The 20,157-nt window shown below is 42.2% G+C and overlaps 1 protein-coding gene across 4 annotated transcripts in view; it reads left to right on the top strand.

Moving 5' to 3' along the window:
• The window catches only part of LOC142151043 (uncharacterized), a 160,374-nt gene that overhangs the window by 30,588 nt on the left and 109,629 nt on the right, over positions 1-20,157 (top strand). Inside the window, exons 2-4 of one of the 4 annotated variants that reach the window (XM_075206310.1) lie at positions 8,479-8,532; positions 9,123-9,201; positions 9,320-9,417. In XM_075206310.1, the coding sequence (XP_075062411.1) occupies positions 9,168-9,201; positions 9,320-9,417 (132 nt within the window). In that variant the 5' untranslated portion in view covers positions 8,479-8,532; positions 9,123-9,167. Of the gene's footprint in view, positions 1-8,478; positions 8,533-8,556; positions 9,078-9,122; positions 9,202-9,319; positions 9,418-20,157 lie in introns of those variants that run through there. The other 3 variants (XM_075206312.1, XM_075206311.1, XM_075206309.1) reach the window with 3 other exon arrangements.

Below are 20,157 nucleotides of genomic sequence, written 5' to 3'. Positions count from 1 at the left end.
AGGAGTGGTCACCACAATATAATAAGAAAACCATCAACTGGTCTGAATCGCACCAAAAAATGTACTTGGACTGCGTAGAGGAGTGGTCACCACAATATAATTTAAAAACCCTGAACTGGTCTGAATCGCACCAAAAAATGTACCTGGACTGCGTAGAGGAGTGGTCACCACAATATAATTTAAAAACCCTGAACTGGTCTGTATCGCACCAAAAAATGTACCTGGACTGCGTAGAGGAGTGGTCACCACAATATAATAAGAAAACCATCAACTGGTCTGAATCGCACCAAAAAATGTACTTGGACTGCGTAGAGGAGTGGTCACCACAATATAATTTAAAAACCCTGAACTGGTCTGAATCGCACCAAAAAATGTACCTGGACTGCGTAGAGGAGTGGTCACCACAATATAATTTAAAATCCCTGAACTGGTCTGAATCGCACCAAAAAATGTACCTGGACTGCTTAGAGGAGTGGTCACCACAATATAATTTAAAAACCCTGAACTGGTCTGAATCGCACCAAAAAATGTACCTGGACTGCGTAGAGGAGTGGTCACCACAATATAATTTAAAAACCCTGAACTGGTCTGAATCGCACCAAAAAATGTACCTGGACTGCTTAGAGGAGTGGTCACCACAATATAATTTAAAAACCCTGAACTGGTCTGAATCGCACCAAAAAATGTACCTGGACTGCGTAGAGGAGTGGTCACCACAATATAATTTAAAATCCCTGAACTGGTCTGAATCGCACCAAAAAATGTACCTGGACTGCTTAGAGGAGTGGTCACCACAATATAATTTAAAAACCCTGAACTGGTCTGAATCGCACCAAAAAATGTACCTGGACTGCGTAGAGGAGTGGTCACCACAATATAATTTAAAATCCCTGAACTGGTCTGAATCGCACCAAAAAATGTACCTGGACTGCTTAGAGGAGTGGTCACCACAATATAATTTAAAAACCCTGAACTGGTCTGAATCGCACCAAAAAATGTACCTGGACTGCGTAGAGGAGTGGTCCCTACAATATAATTAAAAAACCCTCCACGGGTCTGAATTCCAAAAAAAAAGTTTCTTGACTGCATAGTGGAGTGGCCCCGGTACTAAATTTGGTACCGGGACCACAATACCTCCTCCAACTTCCAAGTGTAGTGTTTATAACATATAAACACTACAGTAATTCTAGCACGTCAATACCTCTTGTTTTAAATAATGACAGGGCATTTTACTTTTGGGTTTAATTTTTTGAATTTGTTGACATTTTGTTTTACTTTTTGAACATGGCAACGACTGTTGAATGGTCACATAATGCCAAAAAAAGAGTTGCAAGATGGAATTGTCCTTGGGCCCTCCCACCCACCCTTATGTTGTTGAAATAGGACATGCACACTTTAACAAACCAATCATTTCAGCGACAGGGCCTACCAAACAACTGTGGCTGAAATGATTGGTTTGTTTGGGCCCCCACACCAAAAAAGCTATTCATCTCTCCCTGTACAAAATGAACAGGCTCTACTGAGGCTAGATGTCATCCTCATCCTCAACCTCTGATTCCTCTCCCCCTACATTGTGTACTTCCTCCTCTTCACACATTATCAATTCGTCCCCGCTGGTCTCCACAACCACAGGTCCCTCTGTACTATCTGCAGTGCTGTACTTCATTGAGGAATTGATTATTCATTTTTATAAACATCATTTTTTCAACGTTGTGAGGAAGCAACCTCCTTCGCCGCTCACTGACCAGGTTCCCCGCTGCACTAAAAACTCTTTCCGAGTACACACTGGAGGGGGGACAACTCAGGTAAAATAGAGCCAGTTTGTACAGGGGCTTCCAAACTGCCTTTTTTTCCTGCCAGTAACAATATGGACTGTCTGACATGTCTATTTGGATGGTGTCAGCAAAATAATCCTCCACCATTTTTTCAACTGTGACAGCATCCAATGCAGCGACAGTAGACATGTCTGCAATGGTTGGCAGGTCCTTCAGTCCGGACCAGATGTTATCAGCATCCCCGCCAGCGGCTCTTTTAGGAAAACTGAGCTTTTTCCTTGCAGCCATAGATGTGGAAGAAAATGAGGGTGGAGCTGTTGGCATGTCACGGTCCTCTTCAGAGGACAATCTCCTGACCAGCAGGTCTTTGCACCGCTGTAGACTTGTGTCCCCCGGAAACAGAGACACAACATACGCTTTAAACCGAGGATCGAGCACGGTGGCCAGAATGTATTCCTCTGACTTTAAAAGAGTGACCACCCTCGGATCCAGCCAAAGCGTACAAAGGGCTACATCCACAAGAGCTACATGCTTGGTGTAATCGCAATGATTTACCAGCTCCTCCCTCACTTTCTCCAGCTGCTTCTGCAACAGCCTGATCAGGGGAATGACGTGACTCAAGCTGGCAGTGTCGGAACTGACTTCTCGTGTGGCAAGTTCAATTGGCTGGAGAACCTTGCACAACACGGAAATCAGTCTCCACTGCGCTTGACTCAGGCGCATCCCCACTCCTTTGCCTATGTCGTAGGTGGCTGTGTAGGCCTGAATGGCCTTTTGCTGCTCCTCCATCCTCTGCAGCATATAGAGGGTGGAGTTCCAGCGCGTCACAACCTCTTGTTTGAGGTGATGGCAGGGCAGGTTCATGGTTTTTTGATGTGCCTCTAGTCTGCGGTAGGCACTGGCTGAATGCCGAAAGTGTCCAGCAATTTTGCGCTCCACCGCAAGCATCTCAGTTTCTCTAATATGTTGTCAGCATTGTGCCTCTTATTAAAGCCTGTAATACACAATGTTGCCTGCCTTTGCACGAGCAGCCATTTTGTAGATGCTGCTACTGATGCAGCTGTTGCTGTTGCTGCGGAAGGGGATGCATCTACCCAGTGGGCTGTCACAGTCGTATAGTCCTTCGTTTGCCCAGAACCACTTGTCCACATGTCCGTGGTACAGTGGGTACAACCGCATTTTTTAGAGCACTGAGGACACTTGATCGTACTTCTCTGTACATTTTTGGTATCGCCTGCCTAGTGAAGTGGAATCTCGACGGGATTTGGTACCGGGGACACAATACCTCCATCAACCCTCTAAATCCCACTCCACTGATGGTGGACACCAGGCGCACGTCTAACACCAACATTGCAGTTACAGCCGCAGTTATACGCTTTGCAATAGGGTGACTACTATCGTATTTTGTGGTCATGGCAAATGACTGTTGGACGGTCAATTGTTTTGTGAAAGACTTAGCGGTCTTACGACTTCCCCTCTGGGAAGATGACCGACTAACAGCAGCAGCAGTGGCAGTAGTAGGTGTACCGCTGCAGGATTCCTCGGATGAATCCCGTATTGAAGAGGACTCAGTCTGGCTGCTGACTTGGGCTGCAGGACTGAATCTGATGGAGATCGTGGAGGAAGTTGACGAGGAGGGTGTTGCTGGTGTGTATCCAACTGGACCACGGGATTTAGGTGTCCCTGTACCGATGACGGTCCTAGCCCCAGTTCCTGAACTAACCACTGAACTATGAAGGTTATTCAGGTGACGTATAAGGGAGGATGTCCCTAGGTGGGCAAGATCCTTACCCCTGCTTATTTGAGCTTTACATAAGCTACATATGGCCATACATTGGTTGTCCGGATTTGGATAAAAATAACTCCAGACCGAAGAGGTGCATTTTTTGGTCTTCTGACCAGGCATGACGATGGGCTTTTTCATCCCATGGACATCAGCTGTTTCCCCCCCTGGTGCCTCATTTTCAATAACCACATCACCATCCTCATCATCAAGTTCCTCCACAGCGCCAGCTACATCATCAATAGCCTCCTCCCGAGCCACCTCTTCCCGTACAGTGATGGGAAGGTCAGGCTTGACAACCACCAACACCCTTGGACTCGCCTTGGGGATTTGTGATAATTTCTCTTTAGAAGGCAGAGTTGTTTGCTGTTTTGTTGCTGACAGCATAACTCTCTTCAATTTTTTGTAGGGGGGGAGGAGGAGGAGGGCTAAGATCCTTGGGTGAAGCTGAACCACTAGTCATGAACAAGGGCCAGGGCCTAAGCCGTTCCTTGCCACTCCGTGTCGTAAATGGCATATTGGCAACTTTACGTTTCTCCGCAGATTTTAAGTTTCTCTTTTTGCTATTTTTTGAGAACTTGGGCTTTTTGGATTTTACATGCCCTGTACTAGGAGATTGGGCATCGGGCTTGGAAGACGACATTGATGGCATTTCATCGTCTATGTCATGACTACTGGCAGCAGCTTCAGCATTAGGAGGAAGTGGGTCTTGATCTTTCTCTACTTTATCCTCCAAATTTTTGGTCTCCATTATATGTAGCACAAGATACTGCAGAATGTGTGAACTTGGTAATATTGCCGTACCACTGGACTTTTACTGCTGAATGTGTGAACTTGGTAATATTGCAGTACCAATAGGCTTATACTGCAGGATTGGTTTTGCAAATTTTGTTGTAATTATTTTTTTTAAAAAAATTTTTTTGTATTTTTTTATATAACTTTTTTTTTATTTTTTAAACACTTGGGAATAATGGGGAAATAACTATGCCCTTAGAAGCACAGAGCACAGGACACAGCACCACTGGACTGAACAGGACACAGCACAGGACCCAGCAGCACCACTGAACTCAGAAGGACAGAGCACAGGACACAGCACCACTGGACTGATACTGCAGAATGTGTGAACTTGGTAATATTGCAGTACCAATGGGCTTATACTGCAGGATTGGTTTTGCAAATTTTGTTGTAATTAATTTTTTTTTTAATTATTTTTTTGTATAACTTTTTTTTAATTTTTTAAACACTTGGGAATAATGGGGAAATAACTATGCCCTTAGATGCACAGACCACAGGACACAGCACGACTGGACTGAACAGGACACAGCACAGGACCCAGCAGCACCACTGAACTCAAAATTGACAGAGCACAGCACACAGCACCACTGGACTGATACTGCAGAACAGAACACAGCACAGAACTAAACAGCACAGCACGAGATCTACCAGGACAGAGGACCACCTAACACACCCTCCCTCTACCCTGATCAATGCCCGAGTGAAGATGGCGGCGACTAGCGGGGAATTTATAGGATCCGAGTATCGCGAGATCCGACAGCGGGATTATGACTCTGAGCCTCGGTTTCAGGTTTTCATTTGGCGCCAATACCCGGATCTGTCTCGGATCTGACTCGGATCGGCAACGTCCGGGTGGGCTCGGATTCACGAAATCCGAGTGCGCTCATCTCTAATTATATCCATATTATATTATGTTATTATTATATAGAGGAGAGGGGTCTGTACAGTGATATATGAGGAGGAATAAGACCGCTCCCAGCACACACTGTGTATTATATTCATATTTTATGTTATTATTCTATAGAGGGGAGGGGTCTGTACAGTGATATATGAGGAGGAATAAGACAGCTCCCAGCACACACTGTGTATTATATCCATATTATATTATGTTATTATTATATAGAGGAGAGGGGTCTGTACAGTGATATATGAGGAGCAATAAGGCAGCTCCCACCACACACTGTGTATTATATACATATTATATTATGTTATTATTATATAGAGGAGAGGGGTCTGTACAGTGATATATGAGGAGGAATAAGACAGCTCCCAGCACACACTGTATTATATCCATATTATATTATGTTATTATTATATAGAGGGGAGGGGTCTGTACAGTGATATATGAGGAGGAATAAGACAGCTCCCAGCACACACTGTGTATTATATCCATATTATATTATGTTATTATTATATAGAGGAGGGGGGTCTGTACAGTGATATATGAGGAGGGATAAGACAGATCCCAGCACACACTGTGTATTATATCCATATTATTATTAATATTATTATTATTATTATTATTATTATATAGAGGAGAGGGGTCTGTACACTGATATATGAGGAGGAATAAGACAGATCTCAGCAAACACTGTGTATTATATCCATATTATATTATGTTATTTTTATATAGTAGGGTCTGTACAGTGATATGTAGTCATGGCCAAACATTTTGAGAATGACACAGATATTATTTTTCACAAAGTCTGCTGCCTCAGTTTTTATGATAGCAATTTGCATATACTCCAGAAAGTCATGAAGATTGATCAGATGAATTGCAGTTAACTTCAAAGTCTCTCTTTGCCATAACAATGAACTGCCACAAAAGGACCAGCTGGCATCAGGTTAGTGATTCTCTCGTTAACGCAGGTGAGAGTATTGACAAGGACAAGGCTGGAGATCACTCTATCATGCTGATTGAGTTAGAATAACAGACTGGAAGATTTAAATGGAGGGTGGTGCTTGAAATCATTGTTCTTCCTCTGTTAATCATGGTTTCATGCAAGGAAATGTGTAGTCTTCATTGCTTTGCACAAAAAGGGATTCATAAGCAAGGATATTGCTGCTAGTAAGATTGCACCTAAATTAACCATTTATTGGATCATCAAGAACTTCAAGGAGAGAGGTTCAATAGTTTTGAAGAAGGCTTCAGGGCGCTCAAGAACATCCAGCAAGCTCCAGGACCATTTCCTAAAGTTGATTCAGCTGCAGGATCGGGACACTACTAGTGCAGAGTTTGATCAGGAATGGCAGCATGCAGGTGTGAGTGCATTTGCACGCACAGTGAGGCGAAGACTTTTTGAGGATGGCCTGGTGTCAAGAAGGCCAGCAAAGAAGCCACTTCTCTCCAGGAAAAACATAAAGGACAGACCCAATCTCTTTCTCAAATTACCGTCCCATATCTCGGCTCCCGTGCCCCTCCAAGCTTCTAGAGAGACTTGCCTACACTCGTCTCACACGCTTCCTTTCCGCAAACAATCTGTTGGATCCTCTTCAGTCTGGCTTTCGTTCTCAACACTCCACGGAGACTGCGTTGACTAAGGTTGTCAATGATCTGATCACTGCTTAAACTAAACGCCATTACTCTCTCCTAATTCTCCTGGATCTCTCGGCTGCATTTGACACCGTTGACCACTCTTTTCTCATACAAACACTGCAATCCCTAGGTCTTCAAGCCACTGTTATATCTTGGTTCTCATCCTACCTATCTAATCGCTCTTTCACTGTTAATTTCTCTGGGGCAACCTCTGCTCCGCTTCTTTTATCAGTTGGAGTACAGCAAGGCTTAGTGCTAGGTCCTCTGTTGTTCTCTATCTATACCGCTTCTCTTGGAAATCTGATAAGTTCCTTTGGATTTCAGTATCATCTCTATGCGGATGATACCCAATTTTATCTATCCTCTCCTGATCTCTCGACATCTGTGTTGTCCCGTGTAACTGACTGTCTTTCTGCCATTTCATCTTGGATGTCCTCTCGCCAGCTCAAACTTAATCTTTCTAAAACAGAGTTAATAATATTCCCGCCCGCCAACAAGAGCATACCTGACATTTCTATCTCTGTTGATAACATGACCATAAATCCCACCCCACAAGCTCGCTGCCTAGGTGTAATCCTTGATTCACGCCTATCCTTTGTTCCCCACATTGACTCTATATCTAAATCATGTTACATACATCTAAAGAACATTTCCAGAATCCGCACATATCTCACACAAGACACTGCTAAAACCTTAATTCATGCACTAATCATCTCCCGCATTGACTACTGCAATTCCCTCCTTACTGGCCTTCCCCAAAACAGACTCAAACCTCTACAATCTATTTTGCACGCTGCGGCAAGATTTATTTTCCTTGCAAATCATTATTCCTCTGTTCAATTACTCTGTATGTCTCTACACTGGTTGCCTGTTTTCTACCGAATCCAATATAAAATACTTTTACTAACCTACAAATCCATCAACAAAGCTGCACTAACATACATCTCCTCTCTTGTCTCAAAATATCTCCCAACTCGGCAACTCCGTTCTGCACAAGATCTGCGTCTCTCATCCACACTCATTACATCCTCCCATTCCCAGTTACAGGACTTTTTTCGGGCTGCACCTACTCTATGGAATTCACTCCCTCGCACAATAAGACTCTCCTCTGGTCTACAAACTTTCAAGCGTTCTTTGAAAACCCACCTCTTCAGACAAGCTTATAATATTCCTTAACCTCCCTCTTAACCTCACTACATTATCCTATTACCACCCGTTACACAATTTCACACAAGACCGCTACCCCTTGACCAACATTGTTGTGTGACAGGATCATTTAGCTTATGAGTCACTTTTACCTTTGCAGACTGGCTGGGCTACAAATGCAAAATGTAGACTTAACCTCATGTGTCAAACTCCCATTGTCCCACAGATTGTAAGCTTACGAGCAGGGCCTTCTCACCTCTTTGTCTGTTTTACCCAGTTTGTTTATTAGTTTACTATGTTTGTCTCTAATTGTAAAGCGCTACGGAATATGTTGGCGCTCTTTAAATAAATGATGATGATGACTGATATTCCGCAAAAGGTACAGGGATTGGACTGATAACGAGTGGGGTGAATTCATTTTCTCTGATGAATTCCTCTTTCAGATTGTTTGGAGAATCTGGAAAAACGCTTGTCCGGAGAAGGAAAGGTGAACTGTTGTATGTATTATCTAACCATAGCAAAAGAAAATATGTATGACTGCCAATTCGCCTTTTTTCCCATTATATTAACCATTATTTTGAAGTCTGGTGTTAATTTGATCAAATTCATATTTTCATTGCTTGACATGCAAGTAAATAAAACACTGACCATATATATATTTTTTGTTTCAGTGAACATATGAATACTATACACAAATCAAAATTATTTTCCTCTATTGGCAAAATCTAGCGCTTCAACTAAATAATGAGGCTAAAATCTTGTATCTGTTTTTTATTTTACTTGTTAGACTTTATGGGGCGTATTCAAGAACATCGCAGATGCGCCTTTTTATTGTTAATTCGGTATAACGTTACGGTCATTTCTGCTCACACCTCTGTGTGGTGCAAGCAATAATGAGCATTACTTTTGTAAAAAAAAATGTGTGCATGGTGTCTCACGGTCGTTCAAGAGACACCTCCGCCGTATAATTTAGGAATTGAATTACCCCCATGTCCATGTTTTTACGGAATCGCCCTAATGACTGTATCAGTGTGTGTGTCAGGTTTCTATATGGTGTCAGGATATTACTGTCTATTTCTACATGCAGGAGAGGGAGAATTTAGAAGGAATCCAGGGTCTGTACAAGGACGTGATGATGGAGAATCACAGGACGCTCACATCACTGGGTAAGAGATGACTTTCATTTATTGTATTGGACAGAGCAGTTTTGAGGGCACCTAGATACACACATTATCTAATTATTATATATCTACCATGTATTCAGTCACTGTGTGTCTTCTACAGATGGATCCAGTAACAGAAATACCCCAGAGAGACGTCGCCATTCTCTTTATTTACAAAATTGTTCTGAGGAAAATCACAGTATCCAGCAGGAGTATCAGGTAGATTGAATTGAGGGTCTCACCAGATACCAAAATGACTGCTCACTATATGAGCTGTACAGCAGCTCTGGGGGTCTTATTCACTGATAGTCTTATGTTTAATCTCAATTCATGAAATCCGACATAATTAAGGTGTTATTTTTTGTTTGTGGGTTATATAGGGTGATTATCTGACTGTTGTTAAGGTAGAAGTTACAGAGGGAGAAGAAGAGACGTATGTGAGAGGTGAAAAGCAGTGTAAAGAGGAGGAAATCCCCACAGATATTAGCACAGGTGAGTAAGAAACACCTGTTACAGAAAAGAGTCACAAAGTCTCCTTGTTGAGTCACTACAGCAATCTCTTATTCTACACCCTGCTCTGTCAGTATAATCTAATAAGGAAAAAGTATCTGCCCAGTGGGTGAGTCAAGAGCCTTCAGCTACTATTAGACTTGTACTTCTCAATTTCAATCTGTGCCCTGAGATCTGACCAGTCCCCTCCTCACACACTCTGGTCCTTCATCATCAGCTATTTCTATAGCACCACTAATTTCACAGCTCTGTACAGAGAACTCACATCAGTCCCTGCCCCATTGGAGCTTGCAGTCTAAATTCCCTAACATACACAGACTAAGGTCAATTCAATAGTAGCCAATTAACCTATGGTATGTTTTTGGAGTGTGGGAAGATACCGGAGGAATCCCACGCAAACACATGGAGAACATACAAACTCCACCCATATAATGCCATGGTCGGGAATCTATCTCATGATCCAAGTGCTGTGAGGCAGAAGTGCTGTTCACTAAGCCACTATGCTGCCCATTCTCAAACCAGACATTACTATACTGATTGAATAGCGGTCAGTAGGATGACACCCTGTGTGACATTACCCATTATCTTCCCTGTGCACTACCACAGGTGACATTACCCATTATCTTACTTGTGTTATAATGCCTGAATGTTTGATTCTCAATATGTGTATCCTAATACTGCAATACTAAAGCATATAGCAGGTAATTTCCTCTCCCTAAGATCACACACAACCCATCACAACAGACACTTCACACGAACTGCACCTTGTCACACCCAGAACTATAAACTCTCACCTGTCATTACAGAATATCCTTCCCATCGTTGCCCTGTTTAATTTACCTAGTCTTTCCTTAAGCTCTCTTTCACTCTGTGCCCTCACCATTCTGTTTTGCTATTTCATACATTCTTCTACTGCTCTGCTTCTTCCGCAAAGACGCTTCAGCCTAAATTAGTAGCATCACTCTCTCAGCGGAGCTTTGCTACCTGTGGTTCACCAAAGGGAGACATAGAGGCTGTTTCAATGTTTAAATTTGCTACCTATGCTTCCACATGGAGAACTTCCAGAAATGTAAGCACAATGATAGGATGTGCTGCTAATTTAGCCCAGGTCTACTCTACTTCCAAGGCTGCAGTGTGTATGAGGGCAGTGTCACTGGATAATGATGCTTCCTGTCCTATGATGTTGGCTGGGCAGTGTGTATGATTGGGAAATGTTACTCACCAACGTCAGCATTTTGGGTGAGGTTGTTCATTGTGGTTGTGCAATCTGCCTGTCACTGTGGCTGGGTCTATGTGATGGGCTTGGTAATGAGGTTGTGTTAAAGTGTTCTTAATTTGCAAATTGAAATTAAACAACTTAACATCCTTAATAATAATAACATTTTGGGGAATTATAACCTGTCCCTCAATGTAAAAACAAAGAGGAAATGTAATTCTAGCTATCATGATACATAAACAATATTAATAAATGTGTATCTCAGGCGCACACCGAATGTAGCACAGAAATATATATAATCAAATCAAATATAAGTAAATATCATAAAACCATCTAATTAATAGCAGTCTGTTGCTGGGAACCGGCTGGGCTTACTTTGCCACCATCCCCTTTCGTTATTCCGAATTCGCTCCTCCTGCCATAGTAGGAGGAGCCTGCTGCCACCACTGGACTCCTTTATGGCATCCAGAACCACGTTCCTTCTGGATAACTCGCTGCTAGGGTACCGCCTTGCTGTTACACGTTGTCTGGTACCCCTGACCGTTTACTATGGATCAGGGTGCTGTGGATGGATCCCCCCTGGCCTATCACACTGGCCAGAGCTTCTGGGTTGCGGGGCAGAGCGGTGGTACTGAAGAGCTGGGTGCAAACCTCAAACAGCCGGAAACGGATTAAATTTTGGGTCTAATCTGTAGGTCACAGGATTACAGCAATATTGAAGAAGTTGTCAAGCAGGGTCTTGAAACAAAGAGTGATGATTATTTCGCTCATGTGTCCTGACAAGGACAGTTCCACTGATTAAAGGTATCAGTGGTCAGGTCAGATGGAAGATCAGAATGATTCATTTCAGTGTACAAGGGCTCTCTTTTTATACAGTTTTAGACACAGCCTCAAAGGTTATTTATAGAATCCGGATGCAATTTGTTAACCCAAACATAGATGTACATGCAATGCAAAGCTAACAATATTTACGCTTATCTATGATATCCTAAAACCTTGCTGTGATTTCCTGCATCTTACAGTGAACATCTGACAGCAAGTCTAATTACACCCCTTCCTTTCCATTAAGGGGTACTGGACACTCACATCAAAAGGTCTAATCAACATGAGATTAGCATGGGTGCTTTCTTCCAACCGTTGCAGAATACACATTTCCTCCAAAGAAAAGAATTCCCCAAGAAAAGTTGCAAAACCCCAAACAAGACATATCCTTACACCAAGATATACAAAAGACGTTCTAAACAAAGGCTTATTGTATCAGATATATACATGAGAAATAATGCATCTAGCCTCTAGCAATTTAAAAAGAGAAAAAAAACGAATTTTCTCCCCTGGTCTCAGAAATAAAGATTTCCTATACCAAAATATACACAATATCAAAAATAAGTGCATTTGCAATTATATAAATAAGCTCCCTGCGCTATTTCCTTTAAATAAATTTATACCATAAGTTATTTATAAGTGATCCAGTCACAACATCATTTTGGAGAAAAATGTGACAAGTGAGATTTTGGTGAAATACTAGAGAAAAAGTAGGTTTTTTCCTTTTGGGCTTCATTTTGACTCATATGTGGAGAAGACAAAAAAGACTTAATCCACGGCTTGGATTTGAAATGACTTTGGGAACAAACTGCTTTTTAATTAGATGGTTTTATGATATTGAGTTATATTTGATTATATATATTTCTGTGCTGCATGCGGTGTGCGCCTGAGATACACATTTATTAATATTGTTTATGTATAAGAGTGAAGTGGCGCTCTTGCGTATCAGGGCAGCAATCACATTTTTGATTATACTTTGCGCTAGGTACATGATAGTTAGGTGCAAGATGTCTATCTCTACTTTTTTTTCCTACAGGTGGACACAAGAGCAGGAATACCTCAGAGGGACATCTATTTTTTTCTCCGGAATTTAAAATAAAGCATGAAAACATGCAAGTTTCTCCAGTAGAAACCTGCAATAACCAAAATATACATCTAGTACTTCACAATGCAGGTATATTGTCTGATCCCTCTAATCATGAGGAATGCTCTACAGATAACTCAGATATCGCTACAAATAGTACAGCTCATGGAGGTGATCATATATTTTTATGTTCTGAGTGTGGGAAAAGTTTTACACATAAATCACTTCTTATTACACATCAGAGAGGTCACACAGGTGAGCAACCGTTTTCATGTTCTGAGTGTGGCAAAAGTTTTATATATAAATCACTTCTTATTACACATCAGAGAGGTCACACAGGTGAGCAACCGTTTCCATGTTCTGAGTGTGGAAAAAGTTTTACATATAAAGTAAACCTTCTTGCACATCAGAGTAGTCACACAGGTAAGAAACCATTTCCATGTTGTGAGTGTGGCAAAAGTTTTACATATAAAGCAAACCTTCTTGCACATCAGAGAAGTCACACAGGTGAGCAACCATTTTCGTGTTCTGAGTGTGGGAAAAGTTTTACACATAAGTCATATCTTATTAGACATCTGAGAACTCACACAGGTGTGAAACCATATCCATGTTCTGAGTGTGGGAAAAGTTTTGCACATAAGCCATATCTTATTAGACATCTGAGAACTCACACAGGTGTGAAACCATTTCCATGTTCTGAGTGTGGGAAAAGTTTTACACATAAAGGAAATCTTCTTACACATCAGAGAAGTCACACAGGTGAGAAACCGTTTCCATGTTCTGAGTGTGGGAAAAGTTTTACATATAAAGTAACTCTTCTTACACATCAGAGAAGTCACACAGGTGAGAAACCATTTCTATGTTCGGAGTGTGGGAAACGTTTTACACATAAATCAAGTCTTACTCGACATCTGAGAACTCACACATGTGAGTTTTACAAATAAATCAGATCTTGTTGGACATTGGAGAATTTATACAAGAGAAAAGTGATTTTCATTAGCTGAGAGACATGCAACAGGATTGCAGAAATACTCTAAATAACATAAAAGTTGTTCATTTTAGTAAAGTAGGTTAAATACAAAACCAGGCCTAAATACATTTCCAGAGTGTATACTTAAATGTATATTGACAACTGCGTTATGGAGGGAAATTCAATGATTCAGTCACATAATATATTAAAATGTTGTAATTTAATTGCCGTCCACAGACAGGTGGAATGTGTGTAATCAACATAATACTGCTGGAATAGATCGCTCATGTGTGGAACTTATTGCAGTTTCCTTATTGTTTTATATACAATAAACTATAGTTAATAATGTACATTTTTCATTGTACACCTCTTCTCTTGGGGCACTAATTCGCTCATTTGGCTTCCAATACCACATCTACGCTGATGACACCCAAATATATATCTGTTCCCCTGACCTCTCTCTACTTCTATACTATCTCGTGTAAGCAACTGTCTTTCTGCTATAACCACATGGATGTCTCCACGCTACGTAAAACTCAACATGTCCAAAACAGAACTTATTATCTTCCCTCCTGCCAGAGTCACCACCTGCCCTCAAATCTCCCTCACTGTCAATAACACCACAGTTTCCTCAGTCTCCCAAGCCCACTGCCTTGGTGTAACACTTGACTCCGCCCTCTGTTTTATTCCTCACATCCAGACTCTCTCCTAGTCCTGTCAACTTCACTTTAAAAACATTGCCAGAATACACCCTTTTCTTACTCAACATGCTACCAAAACTCTTATCCATTCTCTCATCATCTCCTGTCTTGCAACCTACTGCTATCTGGTATTACTGATACCCATATATCCACACTTCAATCCATCCTAAATGCTACTTGAAGACTGATCTTTCTCTCTCACCGCTGCATATCTGCTGCACCACTATGGAAATCCCTACACTGGCTCCCTGTGTCTTCTATAATCACATTCAAATTACTCACCCTTACCTACAAAGCCCTCAACAACAACACCCCTGATTACATCTCAAATCTCATATCAAAATACTCTCCGTCCCTCCCTCTTAGATCTACCTCTGACCTGCGTCATGTCTCGTCTCTGATAACCACCTCTCACTCCCGCCCTCAGGACTTCTCCCATGCTGCTCCCCACTTATAGAATTCCCTACCACGCTCAATCAAATTTTCCCACAGCCTTCAAATCTTTTGATGCTCTTTGAAAACCCATCTCATTTTTAGAGGTGACCTTATCCTCGATAACACTATTCACACTAATGCACCCTCACAACTATCCCAATCTCCACGCTGAGCCATACTCGCTCCTCTTGTTTCAGCTGTGTAAGCTCTCTAATGAGCAGGGTCCTTCATACCCTTTGTTTTCATGTCTCCATTCATTTTGGCTGCCTTGTCTGTTGTCTTGTTTTATGTATGTACTGTTTTATAAATGTCCTTCTCTTCCCTACTGGACGGCGCTGCGGAGCACTGTGGCACCTTATAAATCTACGATAATAATAATAATAATAATATAGTGGTCACTCTGCCCAGTAATAATAGGACTACACTTTCCTAAGTAATACATAATCCCGACGATAGGCAGGTGGGATCCGGGATATTATTACATTATGTTTGTTCATATTCTGTTGTATTATGTTTATGATGTGACGTGGTTTATGCAATTATTTCTGTAATCTCTGTTACTATCTTGCTGGGCATCATTTACAAAGACGCAAATAAGGCCCACAGTGCAAATGCAGTTTTGTGACGCCATGTTGCTGCTCTTGTACCAACACATCCATTTATACAGTTACATGTGTGGCTTTGTAGTTCAGGTTGTGTCTGCAGGGTGCTCCTTATAGCAGGAGCTAAGCACTTCTGGCTATAACTTGCTGAATGTTTTCTCTCTCATGCGCCTTGTGTTGCTCCCATATGTGAAAATGAGATTTTGTCCTGTAGGCCGATATATTTAAATGAAGTTTAAAGGGTGAAGTGTGTGTCTTCATAGGACCTTCCAGGGTCTTTGCACTTTACACCACATACAAGGACTGGACAGAGCCCAGTCCTTGCCCTATATTTTTAATGTGATCCCTTTTGTACCTTCTATGCACACTGAACACAGCAAAGCACCTTTATATGGACATACATAAACAGAAATGTGACACACAGTAGATACAGTCCCAATGTCCCCTCACTCATGATGTAATACATAAGCGAGGCATGAATAAGCAGTATGTTTGGAGAAAACAAAGGAAAAGTTTACGCTGAATTAAAATAGCAGAATTTTGATGCATAGTTTTCTTTTTCTCCATGTGCATTTACATCTTTGCTCCCAAAAGCAGAATATGGTTATACTATACTTCTATGTATGCACTAGGCCAGCGGTTCCCAAAGTGTACTCCGCGTCTCCCAGGGGTGCTGCGGCGCTGTCACAGGGGTGCCGCGGGCCAGCCAGAGAAAAAACAAGACAAAACAAAAACTTACCAATCCTCGCGGCGCCGGGACCCAGCATTCTCCTCTCTCAAGCAGCTTGTCATTCAGTGACAAGCTGCGCGAGAGAGGAGGATGCTGGGTCCCGTCGCCCGGCGCCGCGAGGATTGGTAAGTTTTTGTTTTGTCTTGTTTTTTTCTCTGGCTGGCTTCAGTGACAAGATGTGTGAGAGAGGCGGATGCTGGGTCCCAGCGCCGCGGGGATTGGTAAGTTTTTGTTTTGTTTGTTTTTTCTCTGGCTGGCCCGCGGAACCCCTGTGGGAGAGGAGGGAGACAGCGTGGCAGAGGAGGGGGACAGTGTGAGAGGGGGCAGAGGAGGGGGGCAGCGTGAGAGGGCAGAGGGGGCAGTGTGTCTGGATGCAGAGGGGGCAGAGTGTCTGGATGCAGAGGGGCATTTTTGAATACAACTAAATAAGTATTTCTGTCCTGACCTAAATACTTATTATATTCTTTTGACTCAACTATTTCTAAAACAGGACTGCTCAGTAATTATTTTGGAGGGGTGCAGTGAAAAAATTATGGAGACTCTATGGGTGCCGCGAACTGCAAAAGTTTGGGAACCAAATATATAATTAAATGCTCTGTGAAGTTGCATTTTTTCAGTTACTTAACTACCTTTACAATACTAACTGTTGCCAGGTTTGTCTAAATATTACAGCTTAACACACAAGGAGTCAGAAATGTATTAGACCGCACCATTCATGAGAATACAGCCGAGCAATTCACTAGGGACTAGAGACATCACTGAGGTACCTGAATGAATTGATTGGCTGCATTCTATAGAATGGGCACAAAATGGCTGCCAGCACTGTGTGTTGGTGACATTTGTGTTTTAATTGATTTAAGATAGGAATATATGCAACACCTTAAACATTCTTAGTGCCTTAAATTTGATGCTGCTTATATGTAAGTTGAAGTATATTGCTATTCTATGTTTTATTATACCTCATGTATTGTAATTAGCAGAGTGACGTATGATATGATTTAGATGTTTTGTATACTTTTTATTGTTTATATAGTGAATAAGTAGATAAAAATAAAGCACTGTACATATATGTATATGATATGCCATTATGTTGTCAGTACACAGACAAGGTAATAAAATCTAATTGCCAACCAAGTTGACTTGTTTTTATTAATATTATTTAAACAAGAGGGAAAAATGAAGGAACGGAGCAGCTGATAAGGGGATGTGCATGAAGTTGGTTGGTAATATACCATCCATATTTTTCTTATTTCAGTTAGTGCTCCCTAAATTGTCAGCTATATTGTGTCATTTCCTGGAATTCCATCCAGACATTCCAAAGTGTCATGTATACTAGCTATAGTGTAGGGCTGTTAACTCTTGGGGGTAGATTTATGAAACTTTAAAAGGAAAATTGAAGGTGTTGCCCATAGCAACCAATCTGATTCTAGCTCTCATTTATGTATCACATTCTGGAAAATGATAGCTAGAATCAGATTAGTTGCTATGGACAACACCTACACTTTTCCTTTTTAGAAAATTTGATAAATACCACTTAGTGTTTTTTCCACATGGTCTTATTAAATTATTACCCAGCTTGTAACGTTCGTTACTTGTTGTTCCCTGTTAAGATGATAAAATAATAGGCTTTTCTTTATTCAGTAAATGTTGCCACAGTGATCTCTTTGACGCTGTTACCACAATAGCCAGAGGAGAGGACTGTACTGGAACCCAGTTGATGATTGTTAGGCTGCTAGTGGTCAGATAACGAACCTGCAGAACAGACTGGCGGAGGTCCTCGCCTATAGCAGCCGCCTTTCCCGTAGAGCTAGACGCACTCACATGTACTCGGATGCCCACAGGACTTAACTCCAAACTAGTGTAGATTCGTTATACTCACCACAGCGCAGGCCTGGAGACAGTACAGATGGTAATGGATGGTCAGACGAAAGCCGCAAAACCGGAAGTGACACCTGACGACCGGGACGTCGGAACAGCGGGGAGGAGAGTCGCGCCGGTGATCTCAATTTGTTTGAGTATCTGTGTGAAGTTCTGGAAAAAGAAGTCCGTGCCATAGAGGCCATGAGATGAGACTGGGTCCCATTGGGATAAAATCGGATGAACCCGGTCTGTTATGATTGGGCCCGAGAATATAGGGTCCCTTGTACTGTTATTACATTTCACCCGGTGGCCTTGTCCGGCACTACATGTGTCGCAGGAGAGAGAGGGAGGTTGTCACAGGAAGCTTGGATCAGCTTAAGCCACTGTGACATCACAAAGTGGCGCAGGGGGTTAAACAGGGGAGGATCTGGCCCTGATCTAAATACAGGGGGTGGATTTTATGATGGTCTCTGACGTGACATGAAGCACCTAACCCCTCAGAGTTGCTGGTAGGGAAACCACAGGGAGCCTTTGTTGAAAATACACTCCTTACCACACCCTGGTCACCACACCTATGCTGATATTACCAATGACTGTGGACTGTTGAAGAGGGGGGTGGGCCAAAGGGAGAGAGGAGTAAAAACAGAGACCCAGGAGAGGTTTGTGTGTGCTTGGATTTTTGAAGGAGAAGGAACTCTGACTGGGAGTTGGTTACCAAACTCTTCCAGGGGACAAATACTGGTGGGATATTGTTATCCCAGTGAGGAAGTTTGTTGGACCCTTCTTCCCATCGGGATTCACTCGTGAGCCAGAGGAAACTGGTGAGCCCACTTGGAGTAGAGACTGGTAATCTGGGTCCCACTAAGCTAGTAGAGAGTTGGCCGAGCGGCCGGGATCAGCAAGATTGGAGGACAACTACTTGAGACAGGCCCACTGGCCATCCTGTGGAATAACTTTGGGACTCATTTGGGGCCTGACTGGGACTCTGTGAAACTTCCTGTGGGCGAGACCTCTCTTATGTGCTTTTTGGGTGTTTTATAGCCACTGTTTATTAGCTAACATTCTTGTACATTTGGTGGGGGGGGGGGAGAATTTCTCATTTGTGGAGCACTGTCTTTGCATTTACTCTGTGTGAACACTTGTGTGAATAAAGTGATCATTATCTCTTTCTTACCTCCTTTCCTGTGTGGTTATGTGAACCTAGAGGGCCAGGTATCTAAGTGAACTTACATTCTAACCCTGGTGTCCTCACAGGCCCCACTTTGCAACTGAAAGGACCTACTGCTAACGTCTTAGTGCTAGATACAACAGGACACTTTCAGAGGTCTTCTGGAGTCGATGCCTGGACGTGTCAGAGCCGTTTTGGTGGCACAAGGGGGACCTATACAATATTAGGGGATTTTAATGTGTGTGATCGGTATATAAATTACTGTGCAAACGTTTTAGGCAAGTGTGGGGAAAAATGCTGCAAAGTAAGAATGCTTTCAAAAACAGCAGTATTAATAGTTTATTTTTATTACCAATATGCAAAGTGCATGAACAGAAAATAAATCTAAATAAAATCAATATTTGGTGTGACCACCCTTCAAAACAGGATGAATTCTTCTAGGTACACTTGCACACAGTTTTTGAAGGAACTCGGCAGGGAGGTTGTTCCAAACCTCTTGGAGAACTAATCGCAGATCTGTGGATGTAGGCTTGCTCAAATCCTTCTGTCTTTTCATATAATGCCAGACAGACTCGATGATATTGAGATCAGGGCTCTGTGGGGACCATAACATCCATAACATCACTTCCAGGACTCCTTGTTCTTTACACTGACGATGGTTCTTAATGACATTGGCTGTATGTTTGGGGTCCTTGTCCATGCTGCAGAATAAATTTGAAGCTAATCGGACACCTCCCTGATGGTATTGCATGATGGATAAGTAGCTGCCTGTATTTCTCAGCATTGAGGACACAATTGACTAAATCCCCAACTCCATTTAGTTTTGCACAGTTTTGTGTGTGTGTATATATATGTGTATAT

This window comes from Mixophyes fleayi, chromosome 4 (genome assembly GCF_038048845.1).
Source record: "Mixophyes fleayi isolate aMixFle1 chromosome 4, aMixFle1.hap1, whole genome shotgun sequence".
Taxonomy (NCBI): domain Eukaryota; kingdom Metazoa; phylum Chordata; class Amphibia; order Anura; family Limnodynastidae; genus Mixophyes; species Mixophyes fleayi.
The sequence above is the reverse complement of the archived record's forward strand: the minus strand, read 5'-3'. Positions and strand labels throughout refer to the sequence as shown.